This window comes from Balaenoptera musculus, chromosome 5 (assembly GCF_009873245.2).
Source record: "Balaenoptera musculus isolate JJ_BM4_2016_0621 chromosome 5, mBalMus1.pri.v3, whole genome shotgun sequence".
Lineage (NCBI taxonomy): Eukaryota > Metazoa > Chordata > Mammalia > Artiodactyla > Balaenopteridae > Balaenoptera > Balaenoptera musculus.
Window position 1 is genome coordinate 89,903,988 of NC_045789.1, and position 21,301 is coordinate 89,925,288.

A 21,301-nucleotide genomic window follows, 5' to 3' on the forward strand; every position below is an offset into this window, starting at 1 on the left:
CTTCTGGGTTGAGAATGGACTATTGGGATGGACTATTGGGATGGACTAAATGGACTATTGGGATGGGGTGGCAAGTGGCAAGGGTGAAAACAGGAAGCCAGTTGGGAGCCTATAGAATGACCATTCTAGCATGTGCAGGGAAGCCGGAATTGAGTTGTTTGACTTAAGCCATACAGATAGCTGGTGGTCCAAATGGGACTAGGATCCATTCTCTTGACTTCCAGTCTGGTGTTCTTATAACCTGCCCAGTTTCTCTCTTGTTTTAAACTTGAGGACAAATGGAATGCCTTACTGGCTCTTTTCAGGTCTATTAAGCCTCCTGTTTGATGACACAACCCAGTTGCTTCCTCTATATAGTGTGAGGAATAGACATGAAACATCTCCCCCGCCCACCCCTTAACTAGCTCATTTTGAGTGCATCAACCAGGATTTTCTTAGGCCTTTCTCTTGAACTTCTGTATTTACACTTTTGGCTCATGTGACCTCTTCAGAATAATGAACTCCATATGTTCAGGACATGCTTATTAACTCATGAGTGTGTGATGTAAGCTAATAAGTTAGTATAGAGCCTAAGTGCAGATGTGAACCTAAATTTTATGCCTGCTTAAATAGGAGCGTAAGTATTACCAGGAATTAAATGGACTCCCACAGGTAAATATATCTATGGAGGGAATCCTTCAGTTTTGCTTGTATTTATTTCTGCTTGATCCTTATTTTATTTTATTTTTGCAGGAGTTATCTTCAGTTTTTGTTCATTGCTTTCTTCAGTTAGAGTGGATAACTGGGAGGAAGAATACATGCACTGATTATACACTTACACAGTCAATGACAATTGAATATGTAGAATACACTCAAGAGATTGAGATGCACATATACATAGATTCTGTTTCAAATATGTCCTTGAAATGCAGACTTGTATGTGTTGAGGGGTGTGGTGTGTGTAGACACATTTACGTACACGATATTTTAAGTAGCCTATAGTTTCATGGGGAGTTGCCTAGACAGTGAAATTTAAATTTGTTTCTTCCTGTTAGCCACTATATCGTACAACCAGCAACTCTGGCATCTGACAGGGCAAATACAGTGGCGCCTAATGTACTCATTGTATCTCTCCTGGGAATAAAATAGAGGAATAAGCTAACTTTTGGGGTATTTGTAAGAAATGAATAGATGAAAAAGTGTTTTTTATAAGAAATGTGTGATATGATGTAAGGTGGTCTTTATTGTCTTGATTATTTTTCTGCTGGACATATGTGCTTGAGATTTCTTAAGTTGTTTTTTTTTTTTTCTGCCTTCAAGTGACCATCCCATTTTCAAAGCCCTTTATTCCATATGCTAAGCAAAAAGTTAGTAGAGTGTTTTAGAGACTCTTCCTATGGAATGGGGTAAGAGTTAGCAACCTATAAGAAGTGCCATGTGGGGATTCTGCCTGATTTGGAGTGTGAGAAGGTGGACAGACATGCTGTTGTTACCCATGCCTGGATGTAAGCAAAACAAGAAAAACCACAGTGGATTGTAGAGCATTCAAGGAGAGAGAGAGAAGAAAGAAGGAAAAAGAATTGTTTGAAAATAGTATTCAAAATATTTAACAACCTCTTCAGCAAAGACTCAGATTACTCAGAGCAGACATGTGCAATAAACAATTAGTGAAGTGTTATCTGTCCTCATTAAAATGGTTTTTAAAAAAACTAAAAACCTCAAATTCTATTTCAGGGGTTTAATCCGAATTGTTATTTTTTATTTCATTTCAGAAGAAAAGTTTTTTCTTTATTTTGAATTCAGCTTCTTGCAAATCTTGAATCAAACTTTATACATCAAAACCAACCTTGATACATGCAAATGTTTTTTGCCTTTTTGTGCATGAAACAGTGGTACAACACTTTATATATGGTGATTCAGGAAAGGGACGCCTATGATCAATTGTATTCCTTATTTGAGCCCCTGAATCTATCATAAAATTCACTTTCTTATTTATTTATTTCAACTCCTGGTGGGGTCTATTGGAACAAATAATCCAATATAGTGGATAATCCAAAAATGTCATTTATATTTGGCTTCAGAATACATTACCAGATGTTACTTTAGCAGAATTCCCTTCTTAATTAGGCCTCATTTAAAGTAGGAGTTAATTTTGTCTGCATTAGCTGCTTCCAAATCAGCAGGATGGGGCAAGAAGGAAGCCCAAGGCATGCTGGGAATTTGGGAGGAAGCTGGCCCAGTGCTAAGAGTCGGCGGTAGAACGTGCTCAAAGAATGAAGTTCAAATACAGATAATCAAGATGATGGGCATATACACAGGAGATGTTTATTGAGCACCTTCTTTAAGAATTCTCAGGCCTTTATCAACTCTTTTTTTTTTTCTCCTTATTACTCATGAGTGCAGAAAAATTCTGTAATAGGAATTTGGCAGATAACAACTCGAAATTTTACATAGTAAAAAAATAGAGGCTCAGAGAGGTTAAGTGACCTCTCACACAGATTGATCTCGGAGTAAACAGCCCCTAAGGTATTGAAACTGATTAATGAATGATAAGAAGACCCCACTGTTTCCTTCTTATTGATGATTTGACTAATGAGGAAGCAAGAATTCTCCTGGCCTAATTCGCATTAAGAGAGCTAAGATAATGAAGCTGTGATTAAATGGCTATTAAACTATTTTTATCAAACAGAGATCAAGCGAGTGTAAGAATCTGGGGATGCAGAGTATAATTGCAATTCTACAAGATGTGGAAAAAATTACTATCATAAGCAGGGCATGGTCCTTCCAGAATAGTCTGCATTAAAAATCTTTGGGATACCTCATGCAGTTTTGCACTCTGTGTTTCTCCCTTCAGGCGTCAGCATCTCAGAGTCCCTCACCTCCTCCTTAATTTAGTGGATGTATTCACTCTGGGTGCATTTGGGTGAGTTGAATGCATTGTCTACCCCACCATGTGTAACTGGTTGGAAGATTGTTTTGCCAACTGCTCACAAAGGAACAAGGCCCAGATATTATACACTGGATCCCAAATTTCAATCTTGAGGTGACTTGGGGTGTGTGAAGGGGCAGAATCTACCTTCCTTCAACTGTACCTTTTGAATTATATCACACTTAGTGCAATTCATATAGGGACCCGACAGTTCCAAAGAGAGGTAATGAATCTTCTGGTTTTATTGACTGTTCTGAACTATCGTTTATTAAGGACACGATATGGCTTCTGATTTGTTGCACATTCTGAATTGTGGTTTGTTAGTATACATGTATGTATATCTGTCACTGGAAATTCTTTACACCTTGAGTGAGTTTTTGTTGCTATGCCTTCTTTATTCCTGGAGAGCCCTTAGAGATTGAAGTGTTACAGTCACAAGGACCTTTATTTAGGTCAGAAGAATAGCTGCGGACTTCCTTTATGTAAGGAGAGGCCAAGGTTGAAACCCATCGTGGGAAATGCGGCTTGATAGCCACAGAGTTCCACATGGAAATGTTCCTTGTCTGCTTCCCAACCTTACTTCTGCCTTTCTGCCCCCAGAGGAGACTGAGCTATTTGTGTAGCTGTAGCTCACCACCCAGTTGGTGATCTGCTCTCTCTTTTTCACCACTCTGCTTTTCTTTTCCAACTTACATGGAGCTAATTAGTATATTTTTATAAAAACAGTAATTTTGAACAATTAGAAAGCAGTATCAGAGCCGAGTCTTGGAAAGGTTATCTTGCAATGGCATTTTTCCTGACTCATGTATTTCCATGCCCTGTGAACAGACATGTGTTAGTAGGCCAGTGGGCTTTGTCTGCAGCGACTTTCATTTATTTGCTCTGTAAATTGGGACCGAAGCAATAATGGAAAGTGACATTAATTGTTTGAGTTCTTTTGGTCACATGCGTTGCCTTCTCTGGGGTGTTCGATTGTTGAAACTCATGCCAAATTAATTGAAATTGTCAGAATGAGGGACAGTGTCCACTCAACTTTACATGTACGAATATCTGTTGAGCTTCAACACAGAAGCGTCATCAAACTTTCTTCCCAGTCTGCTATGACGGAAGAAAACAGAGATTTTGAAATCATAGCATTCGTTTCTACCTTAATTCAAGAATAACTTTATTAAAACAAATGGTCTTGGAGCACCTCTCTGAGTCACACATATACAAGGATGATAATAAAAAGGTTTAATAATTATTTCTAATGGACACTGCCTGTAAATAATGATTACAGTCCCACTGTTCCATACTGATTTAAGACCAGCCTGCCCCTCCCCCATCCCTCCCCCTCCCCCTCCCCTCCCCCCTCCCCCCTCCCCTCCCCCCTCCCCTCCCCCTCCCCCTCCCCCCTCCCCCTCCCCCTCCCCCCTCCCCCTCCCCCCCTCCCCCTCCCCCCTCCCCCCCACACAATGCCAGTCTTCCATTCCACAAACCCTCCCCTCCCATGGTGGTTTCAGGAGAGAGGAGACTTTAAATAGTTGGTGGTTTAATCAAGTCTTGTAAATTAATTATGACATTATCAAGCTCCAGTATTTCTGCCATTGTATTTGGTGTACACTCACCCAGGCTTATTAAAGGAACTGAAGAAAACTAGTTAATTTAAGTGTTCTTGGTCATTTTGACTTGATTAGAATTATCGTCGTTTGTTTACACTAGGGATAGAACTAAGACACTATTGTATTATGTGACTGAAAGCAAATAGGGGCTTGTAGTATTGCTGGGAAGCCAAACGCAAAATTTAAATTGGAGTTAACAAAATTACTAATTTACTGGTAAACATGCTTAACTGTTTTTCCTGAGCTCTTTTTGAACTTCAGTGAAGTAAGCCTTTCTGAAAACTGGGATACCTGGAAAAAATGTCCAGCTTATTGAAAGTGCTTGTGCATGTGCTTGTGTGTGTGTGTGAGTGTGTGTGTGTGTGTGTGTGTGTAAGCATGAATGTGTGTGCTTGAGTCATTTTCAAAGATTATATTTATTAGGCAATATGGGGATACTTATATTAGTGTAAATCTGATTTTGAGATTTTGAGATGATTTTGAAATGATTTAAAATAATATATATTTCATTTAAATATATATTATTTTAAGATGATTTAAAACAATATATATTTCATTTAAATATAACTTTTATTCAGAATAGTTTAATAACCTGAATTTGGTTTTTGGTACGTGGGAGAATCGAAATCAAAATTAAAAGGGAGAGATTGGCATCTTTGGATACCAGATTATGATCCTCTGCAGAAAATAGGAGCAAATTATTTCAGTATCTTTATTATTAAGGTTACATGGACAGAGTCCAGAAGAGTTGAGGGTGAGGGGGATGCTCAATAAAGTCTTATTATTGAATTGAGCAATTTGGATTTTAAAGGATTGGCCAATTTATGGAAGGAAGTGGTGCAATTTTGAAGTTAACATTTCACACCTTTTTTTTTTTTTTTAAGATTTCCTTGTGCCCTTTTTTCTTTCTTTCTTTCTTTCTTTCTTTCTTTCTTTCTTTCTTTCTTTCTTTCTTTCTTTCTTTCTTTCTTTCTTTTTTATTTATTTATGGCCGTGTTGGGTCTTCGTTTCTGTGCGAGGGCTTTCTCTAGCTGTGACAAGCGGGGGCCACTCTTCATCACGGTGCGCGGGCCTCTCACTATCACGGCCTCTCGTGTTGCGGAGCACAAGCTCCAGACGCGCAGGCTCAGTAATTGTGGCTCACGGGCTCAGTTGCTCCGCGGCATGTGGGATCTTCCCAGACCAGGGCTCAAATCCGTGTCCCCTACATCTGCAGGCAGATTCTCAACCACTGCGCCACCAGGGAAGCCCCATTTCACACCTTCTGATTAGGGTTTACCACCTACACTAGAGTCTAAAAACTCCTAGAATTGTTACTCCACACTGTGTGCCCCAAACCACTTGACTCACAAGGTCAAGTACAGGGCCATTAGGGAGATGGAAACAAATGTTAAAAGTGCCAAATAAAGTCTACCATGAGTATCTATGGCTCTTCTTGCTTTCTTAAATCCAAAACAGAAAGACGTTCATAGTTTTCCTCCTGGATGGAGAATCATCAGTAAGGAGGGAAAGCAATTTTTATGTGAAAATAGAATGTATACGTGATAAACGCCTGCCTAATTTCTCTAGTAATACAATTTGATTTTCTGATTAGCTGTCTTATTCTGTGATTCTTGTAATTTTGTCAGGTCAATTAACTGGAGTTCAGTGCTAGAGAGAAAGGAAGTGTGGCACTGCTGACTTCGTTAGATGTCAGCAGCTTAGGTGTATTTTGTAATAGGATCTGCGTGGGATAATTTAGCTGATATTGTTAATGTCATAGCGTACAGAACTTAAAAAAATGACTTATGAAGCAGGTCAGATTGGACAACGTGAAGTGCTAAAAGAAGGAAAAGAAAGTGATCTACACAACATATATTTTAGGTAAAAAAATGCAGATCAATGAATTATTCAGCAAGTAATCAATGACTGTCTATACTGTACGCCCCGCATTGGCACTGGTTGCCCAGGTACATAAGAATATAGCACATTGACCTATAGACAAGGGGTATAAGCTCCAGTTCGGAAGATCTTGAGTTTTTTTTACAGAGTGCTGAAATAAATGAATATTCTCTTTTATAATACATTGTTTACAGATTCTTTCCCTCCCCTGGTGGGTTCTCAGAGGGGCAGAGTTTTGTCTTGTTTCTCCTTGTGTCTCCAACACTTAGCATGGCCCTGACATACAGTAGGTGTTCAAAAATATTTGTGCAATGAATAACTGAAGATGAGCTTTCCAAGGATGTGTTGGTGGAAATGAGTGTGGCAGGTGGGAAAATGAGTTAAACCATGTTTGGAAGAGCCCCTGTTAGAGGCGATGTTGCCCTAGAAAGTACCCCTGGTCACAAGAAATGAATGCATTCAAGAGATGTTACAAAGTAAGGCTCTACTTAGTGACTGGCCAGGTACAGAGAACTCAAGGTGGTTCCAGAGTTTAGGGTCTGATGAATTGTTATCCAAACCCAGAAAGTCAAGAGAAACAGCAAGTTTTTTGGTTTTGTTTTTTTGGGTTTTTTTCCACGAAAGGTCCTCAGTTTGGATTTTGAGATAAGGGAGCTCTTATCAGGTAGAAATGTCCAGTAGGCAGTTATAGATTTATGGCTAAAGTTGGGAGAGATGTCAGGGAGAGAAATAAATGTCTGTGGAGTGTTCAGTGATGAGATTATAATTGAAACCATGGAAGTGTATAGTTTTTCTTGGTATAGTTTCAGTTTGTGGTGGTGTTCAAACAGAGGGTTATCTAAACATTTTGGTGGGTATGCTGTACAGGAGATTGAAACACTATATCTGATGATGCAATAGATGATAATTAAAATGCTCTCAAGCCCTGAGATTCTCTAAATCTTCTCTTTTAGTTAAGGAAACAAGACATAAATATACGGAAAATGACTGTGAACAAGACAGAATCGTATTTAGCAGTGTTAACACCGACACAATAAATAGCTGAATTGGACAGCTCAACAATCAGAGATTGGTACACTAAAGGTATTAATTGATTGCGTGATTCAGACCAAAAGGGATTTGGAATTTAAGGAAGACGTGATCTTGTGTTCTGGCTCGGACGTTCCAAATTTCATGTATCGCATATTCATTTGGGTAAACATATTCAGTCTATGCTGATTAATAGATTACTCATCTCCCAATGTGAACTAACTCATGACTTCTTCTGTTTTATTGTTTTTTGCAGAAGATAGATGAGGAGAATGAGGCAAACTTGCTAGCAGTCCTCACAGAGACACTGGACAGTCTCCCTGTGGATGAAGACGGATTGCCCTCATTTGATGCACTGACAGATGGAGATGTGACCACCGAGAATGAGGCCAGTCCTTCCTCCATGCCTGATGGCACCCCTCCGCCTCAGGAGACAGAAGAGCCGTCTCTAGTAAGAACCCTTCCTACTGTTTAACAGGAATTGGAGTTGCCTCTGGCTACCCGCTGCGTGGGTATGATGTAGTAACAATAAGGTTTGGATTTTTTGTTTAGACTGATGCCAAAATAATCCCCAAGCACACTCAGAGTTGCAAATTCTGTGATTCTGTGTTGAAAAATGTTGATAATACAGTCTTCATGTGGTCTCACTGCAGTTTTTTAAAACTACCTTTTGTAGGTTTTTATATCTTTTAGTATTATTGATGTTTATGGTTAGAAACTTAGAAAATGTAGACAACTAAAAAGAATAGACAAAAAGTTCACCTGTAATTTCAAATAATCTCTAGTATCAAAAATTATTGAAATCTCTTGTTTTAAGATATATCATGAACATGTTCGTGAATTTTAAATAGATGCATAATTTTGAATGGTTGCATAGTATTTTATTGTTTGGAGATGAACTAATTTATTAAGCAATCCCTTATGGTGGGGATATTTAGTCTTTTTCCTATTTTTTTTCACCATCATAAATTGTATGATAATTGACATATTTGTAGTTTTATTCTCATGCATATTATTTTAGAAATAGAAGGTAGATCAAAGAGTATGCAGTATTTCAAGGCTTTGGATCCATAATTCTTATGAAGACTGGAAAATAATAGCACATTTGCCACCTAAGTTACCTAAATTTATGGTAGGCAATGAAGAGTAGATTTATTGGCAATGAAGAGTGAATTTTCTTTTCAGTGCAGTACTCGACCAGGATTTTATTAGTTCTAAGACACAGTTTACCTTCTCAGCTATGGTAGCCATTTGTCATTTGCCATAAATCTGATGTAATAGCATGCAATGTAAATTATGGAATGCCATCCTGCAAACTTTAATAGTGTGCTTTGGCCTGCCATCTAGGTGTTGTTTCTCTCCCGTCTCTAAGTTTCTATATGTTAAAAGCATTCCATGTAAACCTGTGGAGACCCTACTTATATGCCTTTCCATTTCGAGATTTTTGGTTTAGAGGAGAATATCTCATAAGCAATGGTAACATATGTATTCCCCAGTTTTTCCACGTGCCAGTGTCATTGGCTTTGCTGCCTAAGACTCTGATTTCTTCTTTTTTTTTTAATTTATTTATTTATTTATTTATTTTTGGCTATGTTGGGTCTTCGTTTCTGTGTGAGGGCTTTCTCCAGTTCCGGCGAGCGGGGGCCACTCTTCATCGCGGTGCGCAGGCCTCTCACTGTCGCGGCCTCTCCCATTGCGGAGCACAGGCTCCAGACGCGCAGGCTCAGTAGTTGTGGCTCACGGGCCTAGCCGCTCTGCGGCATGTGGTATCTTCCCAGACCAGGGCTCGAACCCATGTCCCCTGCATTGGCAGGGAGATTCTTAACCACTGCGCCACCAGGGAAGCCCCTAGGCTCTGATTTCTTTACATGGATACCCAACGATTTTCATCCACACAGTGGTTTCAGTTGGGAGGGGCTGTTGACTCAGAGTCATACTACATATCCCATCAGGGAGGTCCTGGAAGGCCAGCAAGTCAAATGAAGAGAAAGAGGTCAAAAGAGATGAAATGCTTTGCCTAAGCCAGAACCCAGATCTCTTGATCTACAGGCCAGGACTCTACCTACTTAAAAATTCTTTTTAGTGAAAGCCACTCTTTTATCTGAAATATTATTTGAATCAGTAGTGTTTTACACTTGATTGTGAAACATGATTCAAAACATCACAGAATCTTTTCTTTATTGCCCCTTGATTCATTTGGGTTATTGAGGGGGAAATGTACAGCCCCCCGCCCCCCCCCAAATCCCCTAGTCTTCATTTAGTAAAGCAGCTTTTCTCACCTCATAGGTATTTGGAAATCCTTTTAGGAAGATTCTTCTGGCTTACTTTATCTAAAAGAAAAATTAAGGTAGATACTACTAAGTCTCAAATGTAGGAGAAGGTAACGCTTTCACAGTTTGTAGTGTAATGCCAAACTTTTTCTTACTTTTTTTTTTTTTAATTTAATTATTAATTAATTTATTTATGGCTGTGCTGGGTCTTCGTTTCTGTGTGAGGGCTTTCTCTAGTTGCGGCGAGCGGGGACCACTCTTCATCGCGGTGCGCGGGCCTCTCACTATCGCGGCCTCTCTTGTTGCGGAGCACAGGCTCCAGACGCGCAGGCTCAGCAATTGTGGCTCACGGTCCCAGTTGCTCCGCGGCATGTGGGATCTTCCCAGACCAGGGCTCGAACCCGTGTCCCCTGTACTGGCAGGCAGATTCTCAACCACTGCGCCACCAGGGAAGCCCCTTTTTCTTACTTTTTAAAAATGTTTCCTTAGTGCTATTGTGCTAAGGTGTACTATGATTAGAGTGAATTCATTTTTGTAATTAAAATTAATTAATTTTAAGTTTAAAATTTCAACAGCTTATTCTAATGCTGAAAAGATGCCTAACGTTTCTTGCTTTCTCTCTTCCTTGATATGTTTCTAGCTTAAGAAGCTCTTACTGGCACCAGCCAACACTCAGCTAAGTTATAATGAATGCAGTGGCCTCAGTACCCACAACCATGCAAACCATAATCACAGGATCAGAACAAACCCTGCAGTTGTTAAGGTACAAATGTAAAGTTTTTTTTTAATACAGGAGGGGAAATCACAAGGGACTTTGGCTTAAAGCTATAAAATAAACAATAGGTTTCTATGTGTTAATTCAGCTGGAATCCTGCAGCGGCTTCCTAATGGTGAAACAGATTATGAAATGGGTTTCCAAAAGCAATACTCTACCTGTTTTAAACTAGGAAGAGTTCATCAACGCTTTGTCTTTGGACGATTGAAATGAAAGTTCTACTGTCTGTTACTTCTTGCCTACTTTATTAATACACGCAGCAACGTGGGCTACAATACAATTTGCTGATAGTCTGGTATCATCTATGAGTGACTTTAAGATGCTGGATTGCCATTTTACCAGCTGTCTAACCTGAGAAAGATTGCTCTGGAATCACCACAAAATATCTATCTCTGCCATTAATTGCATGGAATGCTGGCAATGACATAATTCGGTTAGCGGGCTGTATTAAACAATGTTTGTCTTGCCATTCACTGTGAGTGAAAACGGAGCGTTAAGGGGTACTTAAGAGAATTGTGAATACTGGGCTCCGGCAATCAGTGGCAAATTAAGGTTTAAACCGGCTTTTTTTTTTTTTTTTTTTATTCACAGTAAAGGCGCTGTAGGGTCTTGTTAGTTACATGTTGCTGAGTAGGAACATTGAAATGTAGGAGAAATGAAATAAAAAGCTGCATAAATGTCATTTAGGAATTTTAAATGTAATTTTCTTTCCTTGTTCTGCAAACAATTATTCACAGCTCATAGATCTAGTACACTTAGACTGAACACTTCATTGAAAATCTCATCTCTTCAGAAAACCTATATCCATTCTGATAAGGTTCAGTTCACCAATTTTAGCTTTCTTTATGCCTTGCTTTTAAGACCGAGAATTCATGGAGCAATAAAGCGAAGAGCATTTGTCAACAGCAAAAGCCACAAAGACGTCCCTGCTCGGAGCTTCTCAAGTATCTGACCACAAATGATGACCCTCCTCACACCAAACCCACAGAGAACCGGAACAGCAGCAGAGACAAATGCACCTCCAGAAAGAAGGCCCACACACAATCTCAGTCGCAACATTTACAAGGTAGGCTGTGGACCCAAACACAAGCTGCGGGTGAGGGCGCAGAGGGCAGGGCAAGCCTGCACTGGGCTGAGGGGACCCAAACTTCGGGCTTCTGTTCCATCGGTGTCTCTCTTGAAGGAGAACTCAGCACTTTATGATAGCTGGGGGAAAAAAAAATCCTTCCTTGGACACAGGTTGAACATATCCTATTTAGCTGAGATACAGCCTAATTCACAGTCACCAGAAGGCACCTGAAATGTTAGCCGGGTGGGGAGCCAGGGGTGGTGCAGAGGGAATTGCAACATCAGATGAGGTTTGTAGGAACCTCTGAATTGCTGAAACAACTGAAGCTCTGAGCAAGCCGGGCTAGCCAATTCATGAAAGAGCTTTTATTTTTTCCCTTCCAATAATGGAAAAAAAAAAATGAGGCACTGTTGATTTGCTTGCTGTCTATCCCTTATGAAATAGTAAATAGTATTTACGCAGTCTCTCATTTATGATGTGCGTTCTTCTTTTTTCTAGACTACATGGTATAGTCACAAATTTTATTTTGTAAATAAGGATTTGGAAATTCCTGGATATTTAAAAAATTTGCTTTCTATTTAAAAAATATAAGCTTATATTGCACTAAACATCTGGGGTGATTTTTATTGTCCCCATACGGTACTAGAAGGCTGATACTCCTGAGGCAGATCAGGGTGATTTGGGGAAAATCTCTGTTAGCAAAGATACATTTTCTTTCTTTCTTTTCTTTCTTTCTTTCTTTCCTTTCTTTCTTTCTTTTTCTTTCTTTCTTTCTTTCTTTCTTTCTTTCTTTCTTTCTTTCTTTCTTTCTTTCTTTCTTTCTTTTTCTTTCTTTCTTTCTTTCTTCCTTCCTTTCTTTCTTTGTCTTCCTTCAAAATATTCTAATTGTAGAGGCCCAACGAGAGCCTGTAGAAAGTTGCCGTTGCTTTAAAATATTTAACCTCCACGTCATCTGTACCTCTGACTTTGTAGTGGAAGTAGACACGTTCTAAAATAGCAGTTATAAACATCCACCTCTTTTTTTTTTTTCCCTTTTGTTTCCCCAATTCCCCTTCCAGCTGCAGAGTGGTAGCCCCTGATCCCTGTTTTGAACCATGATTATTTCATACAGGTATGCTGTTGCTGCTGCTTTTAATACGTCTTTTCTTCTCCAGTGTTTTGAATTTCCCTCTCTCATCCCTACCTCACCATAAACCTGGGATTTTCATATTCCTTTAATATTTTTAATTGGCTCTCAATTAGATTTTCCCTGGTGGATATCTCAAAATCACCGTCCATCCCTTTCTGTCCGTTCAAGGAAATATATTTATCAAAATGGGCCACAGTCTCTCAGTTTGCTGCACCCTGACTGGCCTCTCACATGCATGCACTGGAACAGTTTTCTCAGTGCAGAACCAGACGTGCTGTGGGATTCTAGTGGGTGACCTGAAATGAGGAATTCACTGGGCTACTCCCCACGTGGTGCTGGTCATATGTTCATTTTCTGGAGCTGAATCTGAAGCCCCAAACTTGCTGGAACCCTGTAGTCAGTGAACCTAGTCCAGCAACACATGTTTTAAAGTGGGGGGTTTTTTGTCTTTTTTTAAAATTTTACTTGGTCCTTTTGGATTTCGAGGGTTTATTAATTTTGTCAATCCATGTACCACTAAATATTATTGTAATCTGTTACAAACCATGGCAGTGAAGAACTAAATTGGCCTGTGAAAGACATATACTTTAGATAAAACCTGCTGTATGTAGGGTTTTTTTTTTTTTTAAGGTATATATCTGTGGTGAGGCATCAAAAGTATATCCCAGAATAGAACAAAGCTTGTTAAACAACAACAACCAAAAAAAAAAAAAAAAATTCCTGTAGTTACTAGAGGTCTAAAAGAAAATAAACATGCAAACATGGCTGGCTGTTAATAACCAACAGGAAATAAATGCTGGGTTTCAGGGATTATTTAAATTATTATTCAAAATTTTAATGTAGAAAATATATGAACAATTAGAGACAATTAACTAAGAGGATTTTCTGAGGTTGCCTTATTGAACATATTGTCATTTTTTTTGCACGGAGCTTCACGTGTGCTCTCTGTACCATTGTAGGGTCCATTTCTTTTCACTTCCCTAGGATAATGGTCTGGACTTGGGCGATTGTATGGTCCCATTTATTCATGTATTGATTCATTTACTAATGCAGTCATTCATCAAAGATATCATGATCTTCATGAAAAAGATTCATTCCTGTCCTCAAGGATCTTAGAGTCTCTGGTCTACCAGTCATTGCAACAGTGTGGATTAAACTTCCAGTAAACCAAATCAAAGCTCCTCTAGTGGTAGTTTTTGTGAGCGTGGGCTTATTTTGGGATTAGATTCTGGATTCGCTTTGAAGCTGTGCCCTTCCTGTGGCCCTCATTTCCTGTTTGCATTTTGTCCCACGAAATATGACCACTGCCTGTTCCTTTCCTTCCATTGCCATAGGCCTTACTTTTACCCAACTATCAGAATTTGGGGGATCTTCCTTTAAGCATTCCAGATAGGCTACCCTACACCTTGAAAACTGGAATTTCAGTGACTGATTTTCAATGTACATTATTGTGTGACATCACACATATTCATACCTGGTGATATTTTGTATAGAACCTTTATGTGTTATCTTAATTATTAGTTGAGCACCATAGAAGTTGGTAAATTTCCTTCATAAGTGTGTTCTTTTTGAAAGGCTCATTATGTCAGACATATTAAAAAGTTAGTGTCAAATCAGTTCATTTATTGTTATATCTGAAAAAGCCAATCAATCAATGTACCTAATTTGCACAAGACAGCATGAGCTTCGTATTTCTGGATGCACATTGGATAGATGATAAACCATGCAATTGTTTAAAAACGAAATCTAAATCTACAAATTAAATGCTATGTAAATACTACTTGTATATGTAAATGCTGTTTGTCCAAGTAAAGTACCTAATTTCAACCTAATTTGGACATAAATAGTATTTTCACATTTCAAAGGGCCTTAATTACTGGTGTTGATTAATTTCCTTTAATATCTATTGAACGCAATTCCTTTTGATAATAGGGGAAAGAAAACATATTCAGGGCCCGACTCTGCCAGTAACTAGTTTTATGGCCCTGGAAATATCATGCAGCATCTTAGGTCTCAGGTTTTTCATCCATAAAATAAGAAAGTTTATTCTAAAGACCTTTTTGGTTTCAAGTCCATGATTTTCATTACATAAATGACTACCTCTTGACCTTTTGAAAGTTATTTTAATGAGAAAAAGTTGACAAAATCTACATACATATAAAAATATCTTTATAGATAAGCATATATATACATAATATGTGGACGTATATCCCAAGTACGTTTCTCATCATGTTTTCCCCTCCTTCTGTTCAAAAGACAAGACTGCCAAGGAGAAGCAATTGAAATTTTGGAGTGAGAAGATTCTTACTCCACCCTTCATAACTGGGAAATGCCTCCTGTAGGAGGGTAAGATTTAGGAAGCAGAAAAAGAAGTAGATGAGCTCTCTTTGCAGGTCTATAGGTCTCTCAACTGATAAACAGTAGTCTTCCTTTAGTTGTCTATCAGATTTGGGGATCTGAAGGCCTTTTAAACTATCTGGGTCAGTGTCCACAATTTGCCATAATCTCTCACTTAATTGTCAGTGAATAGAATAGTTCTTGAGTGAGCTTTGGCCTCATAGAGATAACCTATTCTCAGGGCTAGATATAAAATTATACATTTTAGGAGAAAAATCAACTGAATATTCATAATGTTCTGTCGTCTTGTAGTTACTCTGCTGTTTACTTGCCTAAACAAACCGTGTACTATATTCCAAATTAAAATAGAAAACATTATTTCTCTCTGATGGTCTGATGCAAATTTTGTATCCTTAACAGGGATGCTACATTTTGGGGAAAATTCTGTTTTCGTATGTGTTTTCAAATGATAGTTTACTGATGCAAATGTTGTTTGGAATTTGTTTTAGCATAATGGATTGTTGTCTGAGTTTGATCCAATATTCAGGGACTTCCTTACTTTAGTTTTCCGGTTTCCAGTTTCCAACTTGACTTGTAGAAAGAAAACAAATCTGAAAAACTCTCAATATTTCATAATTAGTTTCCTTTTTTTTCCTTTAGCCAAACCAACAACTTTATCTCTTCCTCTGACCCCAGAGTCACCAAAGTAAGTATTACGAAATGTAACCATTTTCAGAAAGGGAAGGGGGTTCTAATACATTTGGCTACAGCAACTCCATTTCAGTTTGTTTTTATAAATGTGCCATATCTTCCAGTGACCCCAAGGGTTCCCCATTTGAGAACAAGACTATTGAACGAACCTTAAGTGTGGAACTCTCTGGAACTGCAGGTAAGCCTTACATTTCACTTGGATCTTTTTGTGTGGGTGAGTCTGTATGTGAAATATATATTAGCGTATATTCTCTATGTGATTAATGAAATTCACAAAGAGTACAAACAACATTGGATAAGAAGTTATCTATAAATATTTTCAGTTGTTTATTTTTTTAAGAGGAGACGTTTATTGTGTGTCACACCTGGGCCAGACCCTCTGATATATATCATTGATTTGGATCCACAAATAAACCTATTTCCGATTAAGACACTAAAACTTGAGTAGGAGGAGAAATTAACATTTATTGGTCTTCCACTCAATAGATACGCCAAGCGTATAAGTGGTTTTAGCTAATTTCATAACGACCTCATGAAGATGGTGGTAGTATTTTTCATTTTTAAGATGAGAAAATAAGGTTCAGAGATGTTAAGTAACTTGCCCAAGATTGCAGAGCTAGAAAGCAAAGAGCAAAGGTTTGAACTCAGGTTTACTAATTATCAATACTTCACTTGAAATATTTTCTTACTCTCCATTGTACTCAACAGTGTAATGCTCTCCTATATATATTACCATTTTTATATCTTTCCAGTAAAGGAGAAAAATGAAAATATGTCCATTCACCAAAACAAAATGTTCTTATATATTTTAAACAAGAGCAATTTCCTTCACCGTTTGGACTTCTTAGTTTATCTGGCCAGTCTTACTTCACATTCTGAAGAGGAAGAAGCTTTAAAAACTTGAACTAACCCCTGAGAAACTTACAAATCCAAAGAGTTCCTAGGCAGACTTCTGAGTTGGCTGCAAATGGTACCTTTGCAGTAAGTGCTTAGGTTTAGGCACTTGAACCCCACCAGAAAGTGAATCTGAGGATGTCTGTACAAGAAGTTCCTAGGCTCTGGCCATTGCTGATAAGGGTAAAGGAACAGAAAGTTAAACAAATGCTTTCAGCCAGAACTATGGTGCCTACACACACCGTGGTCATTGTTACTAAGTTTAATTTCACCCTTTGAGTTTGCTAAATTACCTCCTTATGAAAGGTCTATTGCATGATTGCATGATTTGGTCAAGCAGTAGAGCAGTTAACTTCATGGTATTTATATATATTTTATGTGTGTGTCTGCAAGTATAAATATATCGTTATATAATAATACATGTACACACATGTATTCACATATAAAGAATATATATAACATCATTTCTTAAATAAATTACAATTACACATGTGATATAAGTAACTTGTGTGTGCGTCTATTATGTGCAGTAGAGGCCTTCTTGTCTGACCAATGAGTGAGTATTTGGTGGTTTTATCTAAAAAGTTGATTGAAGTATACACAGTTTAATCATTTCACTTTTGCTTAAAACATACGAATTATACATTCAACTATAAAATTTTTGGTATAAGACAGAGAGACCTTTGCACTGAACTTAAATGTACTAACTAGGGATCCATTCATCTTTCTGGCACAAACTTCACTAATAATGCATCATAGATGGTATTCACGTTTCGTTTCTTGCTTTTTGAAGGAAAATAATTAAGGGTATTTGTGTGGTAGTCTGAGTGCAGAATCATTCTAGGTTTTTATGATTTTTTAATATAAATCATAATCAGAATTCCTTATGTTTTCCCATACCACCCACCTACAACTAATTTGACAGCCCTTCTTTTTTTTTTTTTTTAATTTATTTATTTTATTTATTTTTGGCTGTGTTGGGTCTTCGTTTCTGTGCGAGGGCTTTCTCTAGTTGCGGCAAGCGGGCGCCACTCTTCATCGCGGTGCGCGGGCCTCTCACTATCGCGGCCTCTCTTACTGCGGAGCACAGGCTCCAGACGCGCAGGCTCAGTAATTGTGGCTCACGGGCCCAGTTGCTCCGCGGCATGTGGGATCTTCCCAGACCAGGGCTCGAACCCGTGTCCCCTGCATTAGCAAGCAGATTCTCAACCACTGCGCCACCAGGGAAGCCCAGCCCTTCTTTTAGTAACATACCTTTATCGGGTCTTTTAATAGAAAAAACTTTTCTTACTAATATTTTCTTACTAATATTCATTCAGTTACATAATATTTTATTATCTGTCATAATTGCAGTCACCAGTACAATGGACATTAACGGATTTGGGAAAATACATTACCTTGGCTATAGTAACAACCAGCTGAAAGGAATCCATTAACTAGGAGTGTTCAGAATGCTGTAGGTGTAAGTTGCTTTGGTTTAGAGAGGATTGAGAAAGCTTCCACTGTGTATACCGATACCAAGCTTTCCATTAAAGAAACATTTTTTTATTTTTCTCTGATTATAAATAATATAAGCTTACTATAAAAGATGTCCAAAATACAAACTAGTGGAAAAATTGTGTATAGTTCTAAATTGTTTTCTATGGATATTTTTACATCTGTGATCATTTTGTATGTACATAATTTTGCATTCTGATTTTTCAGTTAACATTTTAATAAGGAAGTTTTATATTATCACAGACCCTTTATTATCAGGCTTTTCTTAGTGTGCTGTATAACATTAGTTTGAGTAGGTACATGTATCAAAATGTATCAAAATTTAATTATACTTTTAGTGTTACACATTTAGGTTGTTTTAAAGTGTTACCATTTTGAAATAGCATGCAGTGGAAATCTTTGTTCATAAATTGTTTAAATCTTATTTTTCTCAAAATAAACTACTAGTAGTTATTAACATGAATATAAGGATATAAATATCTTGGGGGCTTCTGATACATATTAACCCATTGCTTTCCAAAAGAGGTGTTTCCACTTATAGTCCTATTATCACTATGTGGATATATTTGCTTTATTACATCCTTGCTAGCATTGGGTATCTTCGTTTTTAAAACATTTTGCTCATTTATGTGTATAACATTTCCTTTAAATTGCATTCCTTGTACTCATGAGATTATGGTGTTACAAAAAAGCACTTACTTTTATTTTCTTCTTGTCAGAAGTTTTATTATTTCTCTTACTGACCTAATTTTAAATATTTTAGTTATACATTTGAAAGGTTAGTAGGCTACACTGTTGAGAAGTTATAGAAGATACTTTAAAAAAATACTTAGCATCCTAAAAATATATACAGTGGATTTATTTCTGTTGGTGAACCAGAATTCATCTTACTAGTTTAAACCCCTTTTTCTTAGTGCTTTGAAAGAGTATTGAGTACAATGGAAATCAATTTACCAACATATATAACACCTGCTCTATGCTTGCAACACAGTAGGTCTTGGGGAATATATATCAAGCATAAGACATAGAGACTAATCCATGCAAAGCATGGACTATTGTACTTGGCTCATAGTAGGTGCTAAATAAATGTTCTTGTTTTTAAGATGTGGGCTTATAGTCAGTTGGGAAAGTAACACATATTGTCCAAGTAGCATGAAGGGAAAATATTATTTACTGTTTATAATGTTCTGCTACTTTCTAAAGAAGGTGGGCTCAGAGGTTGGTTTTTCATTTGTTGAGCATGGTGGTAATGAGTGCAGATACAAATTACACAAGCTGATGTATGGCCAAATTGCATTACATGCAAGAAGGGAATTCTAGCTACAGGAAAATCAAGGGATGAAGTAGAACTTGGAGGCTGTAGAAGGTGGCTAGAAGGAGACGTTTGAAACCTGTTCGGAGGATGGTGTAGGGAGGAGGAGATTGGGGGAGAAGAGGGTTTTTTTTTTTTTTGATAGAGCTATTGTGTGTTTGAAGTGCTAGACAATGTGTAATGTTCATGACCTCCATCCCCACTAAATATCTTCAGTAAAATTTGTTGTGTAGTAGCGTTTGGAGGATATGACAAACACTGATTGTGCCTCAAGAGAATCACCAAAGGGAGAAAATAAGCTTTCAAAGGGAACCCTGTAACATGGCTTCAAGTTAAATACCATGATTGTGCAAAAGATTGAAAAGAATTGTAGAGACAGTTCAGGACTGAAGGAAGCATTAAGGCAATACCATTAGGCAGTGAGTGACAGAGTTGATCTGTGGAAAGGAGTTTGGAGGAAATTGAGCGCTCCACTGACTTGGGGTGCCTTAAGGGAGAAAAATATTTGCATCTGATTTTTAAGTGTGTGGGTGGAAAGGAGAGAAGATATTGATGGAGCAGAAGATACTGTATTGTAAATTGAAACATAAAATTGCCAGTATTCAACATTTTTGACATACCAAAAAAATTGGCAGTTTCGTGTGATACTACCTGAACTAAGATACTTGAAAAGCTGCAAATCTCCAAATGAAAGTAGTCTATGATGATTTTTTAAAAAACAGACAGCACAGTTTAGTGAAGTTGTGCAAAACCTTGGCTCTGATATTGAACAAAGCCAAGTTTAAATTCTGGATCTACCCTCATCTAGCTGTAAGGCCTTTGGTCAATCTAATTAAATTCTGTAAGACTCAGGAAGCTTATGTATCAAATGAAGCTGATCACAGTACCTGCATCTCATTGAGGCACTGTGAGGATTAAATGAGATAAAACATGAAAAAAGCTTAGTCCAGTGACAGCATATGTGTTCAATAACTATTAGCTATTTAATTACTAATTCTACATTAAATTCATTTCTGGAGGTCATTGTACCTTCCAGCTCATCTTTTCAACTTTAGACTACCTTTTACCTGTTTCCTTTTATTGGCCTTAATACTATCTCCTCTTTGGCACTCTCCTATATGAAGCTATGTATTCTTTTTTGTGGCAAAATTCCCCTAATTCCCCATGAAACTGAACATATACTGCTTTTGGTGTGGGGCTGGGATTTACCAAATCAAGGTAGAAAAATCTCCTCTTGGGCATTCATTCTCTCAACAACAGGTACTTCTGCTGTTACTACAAATCCTAGAGGCCAGACATTCACTAATAGGCACTTCACTTGTATTATTTCTGGACTCTCTGTCCATTTAATTGTGAAGGAAAAAGCTATATGTTGATTCTAGGTCTGTGGTGGACCCTGGGTTCAAAGCAAGTCTGTCTGACTAGAGATTATGTCTCTTCCCCGAAGCCTGAATTTTAAAGATAGTAGTGGACATCTGTTATGTTAAATAGGTTTTATTTCACTTGCCAAGCGTCTTTGGTTGGTATTGGCTGCCAGAAGCATTGTGTTGAGAAGGCTGCTAAGGCCAAGTCTGTACTCAGTGGGAATGTCATGATCAGTTAGTAATGTCTGCCCATGATCAGTTAGTAATGTCTGCCGTCGGTGCAGCAGAGGGGTGGACAGGGTGTGGACAGCATGCAGGCTGTTGATTTGTTGATCCTTGGTATGCATGCTGAATGCCTTTGGTCGCAACAGAGGACGTGGATCAAGCTGTTGCCCAGGACTTTCTGGTGTCTTCTTATTTAATTTTACAAATTTTAGTGAAATTTTCCAAACATTTAAGTGAAAATGTAAAGAGTCAACAACATTCTAAGACCTCAAGAATAATCCCTCTGCCCCATCTGCAGA

The 21,301-nt window shown here is 38.0% G+C and overlaps 1 protein-coding gene across 5 annotated transcripts in view; it reads left to right on the plus strand.

Annotated features, from left to right (window-relative positions):
* The window catches only part of PPARGC1A (PPARG coactivator 1 alpha), a 306,431-nt gene that overhangs the window by 249,789 nt on the left and 35,341 nt on the right, over positions 1 to 21,301 (plus strand). For all 5 annotated transcript variants that reach the window (XM_036852984.1, XM_036852987.1, XM_036852986.1 and 2 more), the window contains exons 3-7: positions 7,676 to 7,870; positions 10,330 to 10,452; positions 11,326 to 11,530; positions 15,660 to 15,705; positions 15,815 to 15,888. In XM_036852984.1, the coding sequence (XP_036708879.1) occupies positions 7,676 to 7,870; positions 10,330 to 10,452; positions 11,326 to 11,530; positions 15,660 to 15,705; positions 15,815 to 15,888 (643 nt within the window). The remainder of the gene's footprint in view (positions 1 to 7,675; positions 7,871 to 10,329; positions 10,453 to 11,325; positions 11,531 to 15,659; positions 15,706 to 15,814; positions 15,889 to 21,301) is intronic.